This window comes from Oryctolagus cuniculus, chromosome 7, assembly GCF_964237555.1.
Source record: "Oryctolagus cuniculus chromosome 7, mOryCun1.1, whole genome shotgun sequence".
Classification (NCBI taxonomy): Eukaryota; Metazoa; Chordata; class Mammalia; order Lagomorpha; family Leporidae; genus Oryctolagus; species Oryctolagus cuniculus.
In genome coordinates this window covers 81,949,208-81,966,589 of record NC_091438.1, presented here as the reverse complement: position 1 = coordinate 81,966,589, position 17,382 = coordinate 81,949,208, and the positions used below count along the sequence as shown (strand labels likewise).

The 17,382-nt window shown below is 40.7% G+C and overlaps 1 protein-coding gene across 2 annotated transcripts; it reads right to left on the bottom strand.

Annotated features, from left to right (window-relative positions):
* Positions 1–2,988: 2,988 nt before the first annotated feature.
* LOC100358539 (guanylate-binding protein 1) lies at positions 2,989–16,933 on the bottom strand. 2 transcript variants are annotated; one of them, XM_002715873.5, is made up of 11 exons: positions 16,748–16,933; positions 14,143–14,350; positions 11,375–11,502; positions 10,431–10,540; positions 9,031–9,227; positions 8,210–8,452; positions 7,194–7,474; positions 6,343–6,555; positions 5,449–5,551; positions 5,054–5,247; positions 2,989–3,994 (listed from the first exon to the last, which is right to left on the bottom strand). In XM_002715873.5, exons 2-11 carry the CDS (start codon positions 14,330–14,332, stop codon positions 3,878–3,880), a joined length of 1,776 nt encoding a protein of 591 aa, XP_002715919.1. In that variant the 5' UTR covers positions 14,333–14,350; positions 16,748–16,933; the 3' UTR covers positions 2,989–3,877. The 2 variants fall into 2 exon arrangements, with proteins under 2 accessions (XP_002715919.1, XP_069934227.1); XM_070078126.1 differs by lacking the exon at positions 11,375–11,502 and having other exon boundaries at positions 16,748–16,924.
* Positions 16,934–17,382: the final 449 nt, after the last annotated feature.

Sequence of the window (17,382 nt, the reverse complement as noted above, 5' to 3'; positions counted from 1 at the left end):
CAATGGCTTCCCCCCCCATAACTTCCCTCCCACCCGCAACCATCCCCTTTCCCACTCCCTCTCCCCTTCCATTCACATCAAGATTCATTTTCAATTCTCTTTATATAAAGAAGATCAGTTTAGCATACATTAAGTAAAGATTTCAACAGTTTGCTTCCACACAAAAACATAAAGTGTAAAATACTGTTTGAGTACTAGTTATAGCATTAAATCTCAATGTACAGCACACTAAGGACAAAGATCCTACATGAGGAGTAAGTGCACAGTGGGCTTAGTCGGTTCTTGAGCCTGGACATTTGAAAGGCAGATTTCTCTGGAGGACTTATGGGCTTCGGTCACGATTTCACTGTTTGGTGAGTTTCCTTTCCCTAAATAAGGGGAAACTGTATTTCCTGTTGCTAAACCCATAGGTTAAAGCATAAGTAGTTATCACTTACCAACAGAAGACTAGTGTTCTAAACTCATGACTTCTTTTAAAAAAAGATTTATTTATTTATTTGAAAGGCAGAGTAAGAGAGAGAGAGGGAGAGACAAAAGAGAGATCTTCCATCTATTGGTTCACTCCCAAAATAAACACAACAGCCAGGGTTGGGCCAGGCTGAAGTCAGGAGCCTGAGATTCAACAAGCTCTTGAGGCCCACTCTGCTGCTTTCCCAGGCACATTAGCAGGGAGCTGGATTGGAAGTGAAGCAGCTGGGACTGAAACTGGTGTCCATATGGGATGCCAGCGCTGCAGGCCATGGCTTTAACCTGTTGAGCCACAATACCAGAATCTCAAATGATTTTTGAAAAAGGAACACCATCAGGGTCATGAAACATAGGTCTCAACCTGTGGTAGCATTGGCATATTGAGTATGTGTCATCCTTCTCTTTTTATTGTTGCAACCAATGAAGTACACCAACTCATAGTCAGAGGCAGGGAGGGGTCAGGGAGTCTTTCTATTTAATGAGTTGCTTTTAACATGCAGCAGGACTGAGGAGCACTGGTGACAGCAATAGGCATCTATGGAGAGTGAGCTTATTGTTGCTGTTCCTGGAAATACTGTTTAAAAAAAAATCATGAAACCAATAGTCACATGACTTGGAATCTGTACTGGACTTTGATGTTACCAAGCTAGAGAAGAAGTAGCAGTTTCGCTGAGTCTCAATTTTCTTATTTGTATGTGGTTAATAAAGAAACCATTATACAGTTTTTTTTAAATTTTTTAAATTTATTTATTTTTGACAGGCAGAGTGGATAGTGAGAGAGAGAGAGACAGAGAGAAAGGTCTTCCTTTTTGCCATTGGTTCACCCTCTAATGGCCGCCACGGCTGGTGCACTGCAGCCGGCACATCATGCTGATCCGAAGGCAGGAGCCAGGTGCTTCTCCTGGTCTCCCTTGAAGGTGCAGGGCCCAAGCACTTGGGGGTCCTCAACTGCACTCCTGGGCCATAGCAGAGAGCTGGCCTGGAAGAGGGGCAACCGGGACAGAATCCGGCGCCCCGACTGGGACTAGAACCCGGTGTGCCAGTGCTGCAGGCGGAGGATTAGCCTATTGAGCCATGGCATTGGCCTATACAGTTTATTTTTTAAAAAATTCATTTTATTTGAAAGGGGGTCACACACAGAGAAATTTATATTCCATCTGCTTGTTCATTCCTCAAATGCCCCACAAACCAGGGTAGGTAGGGCCAAGCTGAAAACAAGAACCTGGAACTCCATCCAGGTCCTCCACGTGGGTGGTAGAGACCCAAGTACTATAGCCATCACTTGCTGTTTATTAGCATATTAGCTGGAAACTGGACTGGAAGCAGCTTAGTGAAGACTCAACCAGGCTTTCTGATATGGGACATGGGTGTTGTAAATGGCCACTAATGACACTGCACCAAACATCTGCTCCCCATTATTTTTAGTTTGAAGACAGTTTATTTTTATTCTATCCCTGAGTTTCTTCAACTAATAAAATATATTTCCTATATTTCTCTGTAGCATCTAGCTTAAAAAAGAAAACAAAGTATATCTACATAAACATTCCATCTAATATGCTGTCTTATCGGGTCTCTTGTGAAATTTCAGTTCAAGGGAGCAAATACTGTTTGCCAGTCTCAGACCCAACTGTGCAAGGAGGAATTTGCCATCTGATGGGCACAGGAGAGGTTCAAAGTGATAAAATGAGAAAAAGGAGGGTTGTTCATGTGGAGTTAACGGCAGTTGCTGCTTCCCTGACCTTTTCTGAGCAGGTAACATTTTCAAGATGCTAACATATACAATCTAATCCATGTGATTCTTTTAAGTAACACAGGCAGGGGTATAAAACTTTAATCAGTGCTTCTAGAAAGCAGAATTCTGCAAACGGTGGCTTGTGAGTGCTTCCTGTTTTTGATAAAAAGGTTTTACTGGAATGTAGCCAGGCTCATTCATTTCTATATTGTCTCTACAGCTGCATTTTCTCTATGTGCATGGTTGGGTAGTTGAGACAGGGGCTAAATGATCTGCAAAGCCATAAATTGTTGCTATCTAGTATTTTGCAGAAAAGTTGGCCAATCATTGCTAGGAAGACTAAAACCTTATTGTTTTGTAAGAAACTGTAAAGAACACTCAATTAGGGATAAGGCTAGTGAAATATGTTTTATTTTCAGCTTGAAAATAATTACTAATAACTTTAAGAAAAGACAATTGTTCACCTAAACTTTTTTTTTTTTTTCATTTTTCTCTCTTCTTGAGAGGGAGAGTTACATACAGAAAGAGGGATAGACAGAGAGAGAAGCTGGGATCCAAGAGTCTCCTCCAAGTCACCCATGTGGGTGCAGGGGCCCAAGCACCCAGGCCATCTTCCATTGCTTTCCCAATCCATTAGCAGAGAGCTGAATTGGAAGAGGGGTAGCTGGGACACAAACCGGCACCCATATGGGATGCTGGAGCCACAGGCAGAGGCTTAACCCACCACACCACAGTGCCAGCCCACCTAGACTTTTGGCAATTGGATATAGTCTACAAATACCAGGTAATAACAAGAGCAACACTTTATTGGTGAAAAATATAGAAAACATTTCAAATACATGCTCTTTGAAGAAAATCACAAGGATGTCAATTGTTAAGATGAACCACTAGGAAAACACTAGGCTAAACTTTAGTATTGTAAGTCATCAAGTCATTAATACTTTTGTTTTCTCACATGCTACCCATAATCATTTAAATTCAGCCTTTGAAAATTATGCATTCCTAAATACTTCATGTATAAGTGCCATCATGTTACTGAGCTTAATCCAGTGTCATTTATCCTAAATTCTAAAGGGTTCCATTAAAGTTATAATCTGGGTGAACCGAGAAAGAAAGGGAAGCTTCTTGCCTTAGCTCATGTGACCCAACTCTCCATGTTGATGATTTCTTCCATCTTCCTGTGGAAATTATTCAGACATTCTAGAGCTTATATAAAGTAGTTTACTTTGGCTTGGAATCCATTAGTGAAGATTATCCACTGCCCCTACCCTATATTATTGCTCATAGACTATAGCTTTAACATAACGCAGAACTTCATATTATCTTCAGAAAAAATTAAGATGGCTATCCCTGCTTCTGTGACCATGGTAGAGTTTTCTAAACTGATGTCCAACTACGTCCCAAGTCTTTTATCCATGACTTAGCTCAGAATATATTTGTCAACCGGAAGAATAGACATCTCCTGAATGATTCCTCTGTGGTATCTCCTGTATTGGTAGTGAGGCAAAATCATTCTTTGCTACAGAATTTACAATCTTTTTTGGAAGAACATGATTTCAACTGTTATACTTCTATGTCTTTGGTGTTGTGATGCAAGGCCTAAGGATTTGCAAGTGAGGTAACACATGACACTATGCCTTGGGTTAGGGAGACAGGAAAGACCCATCCCTAAGGTCCTTAGCTTATAACACATCTTCTCCTTGGTGGTCTCATCTGCCTGCGGAGACTCTCTATCTCATTAGTAAGTCGTTTGCTCTCATTTGCAAATCCCTCATTCATTAGTCGAGCTTGTTCCTAAAAAGTGAAAATGAAACAGAATACAGTTAGTTTTAAGCAAACCCCTCTGTGTAATTTCTGCACTCATTGAGTTTTTAGTTCTTAATTTCTCTTTGAAACTTTCCCTACCCTACCCCTAGTAATCAGTGCACTTTTTCTTGGGCATCTGAACTCTGTGATTATTTCTCCTGGGTCCATTGACTAAGAGAGAGTTTCAGCTACCACACCTCCTGACCCACTCATGAACCTCATTACCAGTTTTGCTTTCCCTCCTATTCATCGTACATGATGTTAGTTGGAAACCTCAGTCATGCATTTGGCTTCAAATCTCATCTCTGCATTACTGAACTCTGTTACTCATCCTCCTACATACATGTTTATATCTCTACACCTAACCCTGAAATAAAGTATTCTCAAAATCTGATGAAGCACCTGATGTGTATCAGGATGTTAGCCCTCTAAAATGTGGTGGCAGGGTTGGCAGGAGATAGGCAAGAAACTCAGAGTCCTAGAGTGGCCACATTGAATTTCTGCATGTGATTTTCTGCACAACATAGACTCAGAGCAAGAGGGCATTGCAGACTCACCCAGGTGCGAGAACTAAGGAGTCTTGCTCAGAAAATTCTCATGGAGTGACAGTCACATCAGATGCAACATAAAAAAAAATTACTGTGGACTCCACTAAGTGGTGGATGTTTTACTAACTCTATGATATTAGGAAAGTTATTTAGTCTTTTCTGAACCTCTGTGTGCTTTCCTGAATATAGGGATCTAGTCATTGCTTGCATACGATTCAGTAAGAGACACAGATTAAGACAATTTTGTGATACATCACAGATAAGGGCAACTGTTAACTGAAGGACTCACCAGTAAAGCATGGATATGGCACAAACACTGATGTGTTAGTTATCAGATAGGGGCACAGACAGGCCAGTAGGCAGGCAGGGATTGAAGAGTGCAAATGAGCAAGCAAGGTCTGTCTTTGGGCTTTGTGTTCCCCTTCTGCACAGTTTTTGTGGTCAAGAAGAAGGAGAGAAAGCAGAAAAGCAGAAACCTGAAGGTGATGCCATGGAATACCTGAAGTTTAAGGGCCAGAGTCCTCTCCTGCTCTTGTAGCATCTGGACCCGGTCTCTCTCCATCTTGTCAGTCAACTGTTTCACATGCTCCTGATAACTCTTCTCTTTCTGCTCCATCATCTGCTGATTCTTTTTCTGTAATTCCTCCAACATTTTTACGTTAGCCTCTGCAGCCTCAGCCTTCACACGTTCCACTGCAAAGGAAAAGGAAGAAAGAAAATGTTCATGGGGTTATCATTGCTGCTGGCTAGATAGCCCCTCCTCAGATGTGACTTCCACTTGTAAGACACATCTCTGCTCTTCTTTCTCCAGTTTAAAGACATCAGGTTCATGCAGTCAAATTATATAAATTGTAAGAGATTATGTGAGTATCTACACTCTTTTGAGTCACTCACCTTCAATATCCTTTTCTTTCTCTGTGAGGGTCTGGTCTGTCTGCAGAATTGCATCAATGGCCGATTCCTTGGATTTCAAGTATTTCTGCAGAGTCTCTTCAGCCTTAGAACCCAGAGGATAGAGTTGGCATAGGAAATGACTGGAAGCATTTCTCCCCGTCTCTCAGCTCTTTTTCTATAAGAATTGCTGCTCTTGGCCCCAGTGAACCCAGTGTTCAAGATTCCATTTCACGATGCAGACTCAAACTCTAGGTTGGCTAATCAATCACAACCCCACCTCCCTAATCAGTTCCTAAAAGGGAGCCGATACAGATACTGGGGAAAAGTGACTCTGTGGTTTTAGATTGCGGGCTTTAAGTATGGAGCTGTTGGTGCTGTGGTCCCATAGGAGTGAGTTTGCTGGAGAATGAAGCTATCCAGGAGAAGGCAGATCAGAGTAGGAGGTGGAGGATGTGGGGAGGGAGGGAGGCACATGTGGAGGTGTGGGAAAGCAATGGGCAGAAAGACAGATGATGACATAGTTGAAAATCTTGGATCCAGTTGGCCTTCATTGCCAGTTTGAACCTCAGACTGATGAATGGTCATTTTTGTTTAAGGAATTGTTTTTGAGTTTCTCTCCCTTGCAAACCACAATCCAGCTGTAATAATGGACGATAACAGCAGTTTCATTGTTAATCTCATGAGTCAGTTTATAAATCTATTGCTAATTGCATGTACTTTAATGAGTACCAGGTACATATCTGGTGTAACTGAACTCTTGTATATGTCATTGAATAAAAAGATGAATGCTAGGCAGACAGTAATGTATGTCTCTTTGCAATTATACTTGGTCATATTGATGTTTCAAGGAGGCATATTAACAGTTTCCCATAATCAAAGAAAACTCATGGTTACCTGTATCCCTTTCCCAGGTGCCTGATAGTATTGTTCTTTCAGTTCTTGCATCCTCTGAATCAAGAGGCGATAGCCCTTCGGTTTAGAAAAGACCCCTTGCTTCATACTTTCTTCTAGAGGTTGGAAAATGTCCTGAAGTAAAGCTGAGCAACGCTCTGATGATGCTTCCATATTCTGATTTACAAAGTCATTCTGCTTTTTTTCTAGCTGGGCCTTTCATGGAAAAATAGGAAGCAAAAAGAAGAGCATGGAAGAGAGGTTAGCCTGAGCTCAGAATTTTGAAAATACTTCTTTGAAAAAGGTCTATTTCCCCTAGAAAATTATAGGTACTGTCTCAAGACTCGATTCTTCCTCCTGATCCCAATTCTGTACTAAAGTGTCTTTCTCGTGGGAGGTGAAGTTCACAGTAGAGATTGCTAGCTTCATGCCACATCTTAGGAAGTAAAGGTCAACTTTTTTTCAGATTGGACAAATGACTGCATGTAGAATAAATGTAGTGCAACATAAGCCTTCTCAAGAAACTAACAATAAAATTTTCTTTGGCCTTGGCTAGACTTTCAAATCAGTCTGATACCAGTGGGTATGTAATCTGATTATAGGTTTTGATTATTACTTATATGCACTGAATCCAACTAAGGGGAGGAGTATTAGCTTATTCGTGAAAGACACATGTTTCAAAGCCTTATGTCTGTATAAATAAAATTCTCATCTGATTATTATTATTATCAAAAGATAGCTCTCACCATTTTAAAATCTATTGATAATCACCTCTTTCAATATAAGAACCCATTTCACTTCCTAGTAGTACTTTGCTTTCATCTATATCTACATGAACTTAGGAGAAAAGTTACCGCTAATTCCTTTTGAAATGAATGGTCAACATCTTTGAAGGAATTCTTGATGAAGACTTCAATGGCTTCTCTCTCACTGGTCCTATGCAGATCCAGCAGCTCCTGGAGGGTTTCTGTGGGCAGCTGCACCTTCTGGCTCATCTGCTGGTCATAGTGAGCAATGGCTTTTCGCACTGCAGCTGAGTTCTCTATCTCGGCCAAGGCCAGCACTGCGTTCTCCATGCAGGGCAGATCCCCACTGCTGATGGCACTGACATAGGTCAACACCAGGTTCTCCAGACCTACAAATGAAGCACAAATGGTGATGTTTGTTGCAGGTTGAGTGAAGACAATGCTGCCATTCTGTGTAATTCTGAGCATTTCATTTCCCATCCATTTGCCTCACTGCATCAGTGTCCACAGGGTCACCTGGAAACTCGCTAGAAATGCAGAATCTTTGCTTCTGCTCAGATTTCCTTAATCAGACCCTTCTGTTTAGCAAGATCCCCAGATGATAGGTATTGTAAGCACAGCAAGCATAGGGAATCTGGTTTCTAGATTACATAGGCCTGTGGTTATTGCATATTTGCATCCATTTTAACCTCAAGCATGGTTGTGTTGGGAGGCATACCACTTTCATTTCACCATCAGCCTTGTCCATAGTAAGCCTGTTTTGATCACTATTCATGGAATAATTGATGCTATGCTGTATAACAGAGTAGTCACAAGCCACATCTAGCTAAGAAATGTAACCATGTGACCTGAATTTTTACTTTGCTTTCATTTTAATTTATCTACATTTAAATTTAAATAGGCACACTAGTCTAATGACTCTCAGATTGGATAGTGCATGTCCAGGTTACTTGGAAAGTTTTGAGCAATACAGCTTTTCATTGGTCCTTTCTGCCTTTCTCACCAGGGAATTCTACCAACAAAATCCATTAGAAATGCAGGTGACATCTGAAATTTAACACAAGAATGGTGGTAGATTTGCATTTTTTAAAGCTGAAGCTGGAGGGACCAGAAAGGGGACTTACGAGGGCCATCAATCCTGATGCCTCCTGAAAGAGTTTTAGTCTTGGAATTGCTGAAGATGTAGGAACAGAATTCGGCCACTTGTCGCACAAATTCTGGATCTAGTTCATCATCGTGCATTGTCTCGAGCTGGCCAAGCTTCTTCCGGTGCGTAGGTCTATCGAAGATAAAGCATTTCTTCTTTGGGAAGAACATCCGGATACAGAGTCTTGGCAGATTAAAATTTTTAATTTTTTCACCGGTGCCTAGGGAACATAAAAGGATTTGCCTAAAATAAGTGTTTACAAACTTTCTGTGAAGAGCCAAATATACATAGTTTAGGTTTTTCTGGTCAGATGGGCTTTCTTTATGTACTCCATTCGAGTATTATAACATGAAAGCAGCCATAGACACTACATAAATGAATGGGCATAGCATTTTGCAATGAACCTTATTTAAGAAAAAATGGCATCACTGTATTGATAATATTACTTGTGTGGTGTCATTGATCAGTACTTGGACAAATATTCTCTTCATGCTTTAGTTGATTTTCTTCAAATATATGGATTCATTTTACTCTGTATTCTTTAGATAAATACAGAATCACAGACCCTAAGCAAGGAGACAACATTTACCAAGTCATAACAAAGTGAGATGTGAGATAAAAAGAAAGTTGCTTTTAGAACAAGGGAGAAAATAATTTAAAATCAAATTGATATTAAACAAGCATTATTTTCTTGGAATTACTAGCTGGAAGAAATAAAAAGCTGTAAATATAAGAAAACTCAAAAATTGTAATGTCTGGTGTTCTGTCATCCCCATTTACTGGCCACACATCCATTACCATGCTTTAGCTTGAGTGAATTCTCCAGATACTGGTCTGCTGAGATGGCTTGTCCATCTACTTCCAAGTCCAGGGAAAAATCTCTCAGTGTCCACACAAAGTCTGGGAAGAAGCTCACAAAGTCAGATGAATCCTCCACCTCATTTGCATCAGGTGAGGATTTTGCTCTTATGCGATCTGTCAGTTCAGTCACATAGCTGAGTGTTAACTAAGGAAAACTGGTGAAAATAACCATATCCCAATTCTGTATTAGTTCCACATCTTCCCAAACATTCATTGTGCCTTTGTTCTCACCTAGGTATCAATTCTTCACTAAATACTTGGCTTCTTTCCCTTGATTTGAATTGTTTTCTTAAATGATTTATTTATTTAGGTAAAAGAGTGACAAAAAGAGATGCAGGGTAGGAGGGAGGGAAGGAGAGAAAAAGAGAGAGGGAGATATATCTTCTATCCACTGGTTCAATCCCCAAATGGCTGAAACAGCCAGCACCAGTCCAGGCTAAAGCCAGGGACCAGGGATTCCTTTCAGATCTCCTATACAGATGGCAGGGACTCAAGTACTTGAGACAAAACTTGCTGTTTCTGACATGGGATAGACAGGTAGTTAGATCTGCAAGGCTGGAAGCCATAAGCCTTCCCCAACTCCCAACCCCTTGACAATCAAACCACCCCCTTCCTGGGATGAATCTCCTTCACCTGGGACCTGGGAGGTAGACACCATGTAAATAGTCACTCTGCCCTACAGCCTCATAAAAGAGGTTCACATCTGGACATCTCTTTCTCTCTCTCTCTCTCACCTCCCCCTCTTTTACCCCCTTTCTCTTCTGGTCCCACTTCCAATTCATGATGGGTATCTCTAGGTGTGGGGCATTCCATGTTCACATGTGTTTATGTTCACTTTCTCATCTTCTGATTAAAATTTATCTTATATATGCCAGCATTAAGAATCCCATTATGCTTGGCAAGAGCCTGTAATAAAAATTAAACCCTATTTTGTCTAAAACATAATGGTGTCTGTCTGCCAGGTCCCAGGTGAAGGAGATACATCTTGGGACAGGGTGCTTGATTGACAAGAAGGAGGGGACATGGGCAGGAGGGTGAGCAGGCTATAGTGGCTTCTGGCTTCCAGCTTCACAGACCTAACTAGCTGCCTCTCCAATATCATTTCCAAGGTGCATTAGGAGGAAGTCGGGTCAGAAGCAGAGTGGCCAGACTCAAAACCAGGCCCTCAAATATGGGATGTGGACATCACAAGCTGGGGCTTAACCTGCTGTACCTTGAATTACTTTTTATGTTTTTTGTTTTGTTTTGTTTTGCACTTGCTTTAAAATCTCACAGCTGGATTATTAGTGCAGATCTCCTCTCGGAATCTGTGCTAATTTGGACCACAGAAAGGATACTGCAGTTGGTCCATGGCCTGCTGGTTGATGGTTCCCATGCTATTGTAAACAAAGGTGCTGCTCAGGAGGATTGCCAGGGCAAAGATCCAGGAGTCATTCTGATTGTCCCCCTGAAAGTCAGAACACATTCCATCAATTCATTCTCGTGGCACTTTCCAGATCAGCAGTAAAAATATACTCACCTAATTGGAGTGTTTTTTTAAAGACTACCTATAAAAGGAACCTAAATCCAAAGAAAAATGGTTCTCTGTTGAACTTTGACTTTTGATATCTTTTGTTAGAATTTTTGGTTTACACTAATTCTCATGAGGCCTTCTTATGATTATTGGCGGACAATTATAAAACAGACATTCCAAGACTTGAAACATAATTAAAATTTATAATTTTATATTTGTATAATAAAAATGATTTAAGTAAGATTTATAATATTTGTAGCTATTTAAGTGTGAAGTCATTAGGCATTTTAACACATTAGTAATCTTATATAATACCCAAAACAATACTGCAAAGCAAATATAGATCTTTTATATCCATTTTACAAATCAGAAAGCTGAGGCTAAAGAAGTCAACTTGCTAAAGCCAATGAACTAGTGAGACTGTTTCAATTTAAACACAGAGTTATGGGGCTTTACAAGCCAAATCCTTAACTGAAGGTCTCTGTCAAGTAAGACAGCTTATTTGTGGTACCTTTTGGCACCTGGGTAAACTTGCTTAGTTTATAGCCTGTTAATAGTTAGAACACTCTCAACTGACCACCAGGCTCTTCTACTAGGATTTTGCCTATGAATATTTTCCTCACCTCTGGTTGCTGAACTAATTCTCATGCAGGTAAAAAGAAACAGATTTATGATGGTTGAATGCAAGCTCTTATTTAAGGAAAACCACGTATTTTAGAGGATGTTCAGGAATGAGGAGTTAATCCAAAATTGATGCCCATTCTTTACCTTCTCTACATCTCCCAAACCCTCAGTGTCAAGCAGAACTAGGGCATGGTCTGGCTTCTTGGGGTGGGGCACACACCACATCCAGATGCCCTTGGTGTGAGACTGTACCGTGGATCCCAGAGAGAAGCCTGCAGAGAGGAGAGGCATCAGAAAGGACACATGCATGGTTAGGAGCCAGGAGTTAGGGAAATTGAGATAAATGTTAGTATAATAGAAGTTATGAGAGATATACATATCCACAATCAGTATTTATGTCACATATAATAATCAGAGCAAAAGGAAAATTAAGGTACCCAACATATGAAAAAAATGCAGCACACATTCATGATAAAAAACAATCAATGAATTAGAAATAGAAGGAAGTAAACATAACATAGTAAATGCCATATATGAGAAATTTGCATCACATTCAATGATAAAAACAAGAAAGCTTTTTCTCTGAGATCATACATAAGAAGAGAATGATGTCTTTTGCCATGTTGTTCAACATAATACTGGAAGCAAAAAGGAAACTCTGTAAGAAAATTTAATAGAGGGCATAACAATTACAAAGGGAAAAATGAAACTTTCTGTTAGCAGATGACCTGCTCTTATATGTAGAAAACGTTAAGTAGACCACAAAACCCTGTTGGAACTAATAAGTGTACTCAGCAAAGTTGTAGCGTACAAAATCAGTGTATAGAAATGAGTTGCTCTGTGAACAATCAGATCAGTCTTACCAGATGTCATGACAGTGTCTTCAGCATGAAACCACAGGATTAAAAACAAATTACAGGCTCCTGGCTCCAAACATTTTTTAACCTATTAAACCTTGACTCAGTTTTGGACCCTCAGCCACATGGTGGTGGTCGAAGCACCATATGACCTCAGCAGCACATCTGCCATGTTGAACCAATCAGAAAATAATCTTTTTTCGTATAACATCAGAAGAATAAACTACTGGATCTGGTGTTATGACATAGCAGGTAAAGATGCTATCTACAACAATGGCATTCCAATTGGGTGTTGGTTCATGTCCTGACTGCTCCACTTCCAGTCCAGCTCCCTGCTGATGGCCTGAGGAAGCATCAGAGGGTGGCCAAGTGCTTGATCCCTTCATGGAGACTCAGTTGAAACTCCTGGCTTCAGTCTGGCCCAACTCTAGCTATTGTGACTATTTGGGGAGTAAACCAGCGGACGGAAGATTTCTGTGTCTCTCCCTCTCTGTCACTCTGACTTCCAAATAAATAAAGAAACCTTTTAAAAATTTATTTTTATTATATATTTATTTTTAGGCAAAATCCTTTATCCATGGCATGGTCATCATGAATTGGTTCAAGCAAGGCCTGCTTTGAGTTATTTGTTGATTTTTTTTAAAAAATAACACTCCTGGTGGACAAACCAGCTTCAACAAAAGCCAAGCCCTAGATAATAGCCTACATATATCCATGCAGCCTATCCCACTCCTTCTCCTTGACTCCCTATCATGCAGAATAAATAGGCACATATAGATTTGAGGCATTGTTGACATAGGTAATGAGATTTCTGGAATTTTGCTTTACTGAGCTAAAGATTATTTCTCCAAAATCACTACTGGCCAATCTCATGATTTTCATGAAATTTATTTAATCAAATTTCAGAAGTGAAATTGGAGAAGCAGTAGGGCTGTTTGATTTAAAGCCTCATATTCTAGAGTCAAGTTGACTTTGGTTTTAATTCAAGAGCTACCATTTATTATTACTACTTAAACTTTTACTCAAGCAAGTTTCATAACTTCTGAAAACAATAATTTCATCCTAATAAAGGACAACAATAGCTTGTATTTTATGTGATGATATAATTATGAAAACTAGCCTAGTGCCTATGGCAGAGAAAATGCTTGATATATAATAAACCTTTTTTTTTTAAAAAGATAAACTACTTAGGCATAACCTTAACTAAGGATATGAAAGACTCATATAGATAAAACTTAAAGACCTTCTTGAAAGAACTCAAGACATAAATAGCTGGAAAGATATCATTAATGGGTTGGCAGCTTTTGTATTCTTAAAATGTAACTACTACCCAAAGTAATTTACAGATTCAATACAATGCCCATCAAAATTCCATAGATTATTTTTTTAGAAGTAGGAAAATCTGTATAATTTCAAGGATTCTCAAGAGGGATCCCTAAATAGATGGGTCTCGATCTGGTACCCATATAGAATACTGGTGTAGTAGGCAGTGGTTTTACCCACTACACCAAAGTGGGGCCCCTGAGTACAGATTTTCTGTCTCAGAAGATGAGATGAAAAAGTTGTGTAGATTGATGGAGGTGATGGCTGTACACCAATGACCATTTATTAATGCCATAGAATTGTACCTTAAATACAATAAGAAGGCTAAATCTTATGGCACATATATTTTACATAATAATAAAAATTTCAGTACAGATTGAACAATGTTTAACCTTAGACATCTAATCAAACTTGTCACTTCAAGAACATTTTGAATGTTCTGTAGTTTATTATGCATGATTATTGTGTACATTAATTATTTTATTACTGTCTAACTCTAAAATATGAACAATTTTTGCTTGTAGAAGGAAAAACTAAGGCATCCTGGGAAGAGGCAAGGAGCCGACTCTCATCTCCTGGTTCACAGTCCAGATAAAAAGACCAGCTGTGGTCCAACCATTGACTTTCAGTGTTCACCCCCGTCCTCATCCTGCTTGCCTCACTTCCCCAGACTGGGTGGTGACAGTGTGAGTGGAGAGAGAGGAGAAAAAGAGTTTAGCTGCTGCCACTCACCCTTTTTCTTCCCAGCCAGCTTGTTCATCAGGTAGGACTTGCCCGTGCGGTAGAGGCCCACAATAGCCACCACCACCACAGGCTGCTTGATGGCAGACAGGATCTTCAGAGCTTCCTGATTGACCAACAGTTGTCCATTAATGTTTTCAATGAGGCACATGGGGCCTGGCATGTGGATCTCTGAGGTCATTTTGGAGTATCACTTTGTCTGCAAGGGAAGAGGTGAAATGAGTTAGAGTTTCCAGTCTTTTGTCTTCACAAAGTGGAGTCATAAAATTCCATGGCATGGCCAAAGGTTTTGTGTGAGCCAACAACATAGACAGGGGAAAAATATGTACTATTTTAGAAAATCATGTAACTGTTATCAAAGCAGTTCATTTTAAAAATGTAGTATGACAATGGATGATCAACATTTAATCAGTCCATAACTCAAAGCTTCTATTTGACTTACTGTGTAAAACTTTTGGATTCTTATTTCAAAATTTAGGGATGGGTATTTTGCCTATCAGTTAAGTTGTTGGTTAAGATATTCATTCCTCACTGGAATGCCTGTGTTCAATTTCTGGCTGCGGCTGAAACCAGACCCTGGAAGCTATTGGTGGTAACCATAGTCATTGGATCCTTGCAACCCATGAAGGGTACTGAGATTGAGTTCTTGGATCCTGGATTTGGACTGCCTTAACCCTGGCTATTGCAGGAATGTAGGGAGTGAACCAATTAAGTGAGCTCCGTTTCTCTCTGTCTCTCTTTTCCTAATCTCTCTGCCTCTCTCTAGTAAGTATATTGTTAAAAAAATATTTATTTATTTGAAAGGCAGAGTTACAGACAGGCAGAGGTAGAGGGGGGGAGAGAGAGAGAGAGAGAGAGAGAGAGAGGTCTTTCATCTGCTGATTCACTCCCCAAATGGCTGCAATGGCCATAACTGGGCCAACCTGAAGCCAGGAGCTAGGAGTTTTTTCCAGGTCTTCTGCGCGGGTGCAGGGGCCCAAGCACTTGGGCCATCGTCTACTGCTTTCCCAGGTCATAGCAGAGAGCTGGATTGGAAATGGAGACCCCAGGTTGAACCAGCGCCCATATGGGATATCAACACTGCAGGCACTGTGACCTGGTGAATATATGAGTAGGCCCCCATCCACAGCCTTGGAAGGAGCTTATGACAGAGCAGTGCCCTGAAATTTGAGGTTCATATGCTTCATAATAAATTAACTTCTAACTCAGTGGAAGTATGAATGTACAACTGCATATATTGAATTGCTGCTTTTAAAAAAGACTTTTCAATAAGGATCAAAAGATCAATCTGCAGATCAAGAAAAGTAGACATAGGAGTAGACATTTAATTTACCAGTCAGGATGCCTGAGTTTCACATTGGAATACCTGGCTTTGAGTCCTGGCTTCAGCTCCTGACTCCAGCTTCCTGCTAATGCATACCCTGGGAGGTGGCAGGTGATTGCTACAGTAGCTGGTTCCCTGCCATCCACCTAGGAGACCTGGGTTGAGTTCCCAGTTCCTGGTTTTCACCCCAGTCTATCTCTAGCCATTGCAAACTTTTGGGGATTGAACCAGTGGATGGGAATACTTGTTGTCTCTGCTTCTCAAATAAATTAAAAAATTCAAGAAAAAAATCTAGATAGGAAGTTATTCAAAGAAAATATCTGTATTTCCTGTCATTGCTTATTTTATTATTTTTAAAACATTTTATTAATTTAAAGAGAATACATTTCATGTATTTTACCGGTACAATTCTAAGAAGATAATCATATTTCCTTCGCTTCCTCCCTCCCTTCTCTCCCCCTCTCAAATCCCTAGTCAACACTTAAAGTCTCAATTTTTCCATTTGGTAGAGAAGGAGGAGAGATAGGAAGAGAAGGAGTATATCTGTGTGTGGGGGTGGGTGGGTGGATGGGGTGGATAGGGAAAGGAGAAAGCGGACCTGTGAGAAGAGGTGAGAATAAAGCATGTCCCTGCCAATGTACTGGAGGAGGGGGCAGTGGGCAGCAGTGCCTGGGTCAAAATTGTCTGGGGTGATGTGTGGTCAAGGTAAACAGAGATCTTGCCTCCAGGGATGCTCTTTAAATAGAAGCACTCTGGTAAAGCAGTAAAAAGGCATAAGGAGTGGATGGGCCTTTCTGAGGGAAAAAATCCGCTTTGAAAACAAAGGTCAGCAGTGTGATTAGAGAGAGGGCTGGGCACCTGAATCTTCTCAAACCCTGGGTTTCAGGGGTTTTTGCATCTCAGTGACTGTTCTTTGTCATGTAAATAACCCAGGGGCAGCTTTTTCAACTATAGGAGTACTGAGCAAGCTCCCTGTAGCTTAATGGGTTTAATCCTGCAATGATAATAAAGAGAAAGTCAGTCCTCCTGCATTCAAATTCCAGTTTAGCTTGTGTCTCTGCCACCTGGTTCCACAGAACAGTAGTGGCCCTCAGGCAAGCATTGCCCTGGATGACAGATACCCTGTGCCACCTCGGGTTCAGCTGCAGCTTCTCTAGGTTTCATTCACTTTCCAGGAAACAAACTGATTCTATTCTACCCCTTCCCATGCCTGCCCTGCTTGCTTTATAGCTGGGAGGAGGCTGCTCTGAGAGAAGTCAGAAGAGCTCTTACCTGTTCTTTGCGCAGCGTAGACGGAGTGGCTTCTTCCACTGCTCTATCTCAGTGGATTGCTGGATTTATATTTCACCCCTCTAACTGTGACACTCTCTGAGTTTTTTCAGTGAGCAAATAATGAGGAAAAAGCAACATCTGTCATAGGTTTAGAGTAATGTGAAACTGAAAGTACTCAGTGTAGGCAGTGACTCAACAACCATCAGGAATTTCCAGGGTTGTGCAAGGGACAGGATTGGTGATTTTCTCAACCATGATCCTTACCTTATGTCGTAAGAGATCGCAGAGACATTTTGCTGTTTTCACAATGCCCATCAGATATTGAATATCATGGAGCATGTTTCCTGATTAGGGGTCACTTCAGAAATCCCAGTACGAGGAGCACCTTATTATGTTTTGAGGTCTGATCTAAAATCATTGATCCACAGTAGGTGAGGCTGGTTTTCCCTTAGAGAGGCTGTGTGAGGGGCAGGACATGCCTAGCATATTGATGGACTCCCAGCTCTTGCACTTAACACCAAGCATGCAGTTAAGAGAGGGTGCTGTGTATCCTGTGGGGGTTCCAGGCCCCATGCTGGCTGCTTCACATGGATTATGGTAGCTTTGGGATCAGCGAGGAGGGAAATCCTATACTT

Coding starts and splice junctions, on each gene's coding strand:
- LOC100358539 (XM_002715873.5), bottom strand. CDS start 14,332: ATGACCTCAGAGATCCACATGCCAGGCCCCATGTGCCTCATTGAAAAC. Junction 10,541..11,374: donor GTTTGGGAGATGTAGAGAAG/GTAAAGAATGGG, acceptor TCTGACTTTCAG/GGGGACAATCAGAATGACTC. Junction 5,552..6,342: donor CACCTGGGAAAGGGATACAG/GTAACCATGAGT, acceptor CTGGGTTCTAAG/GCTGAAGAGACTCTGCAGAA.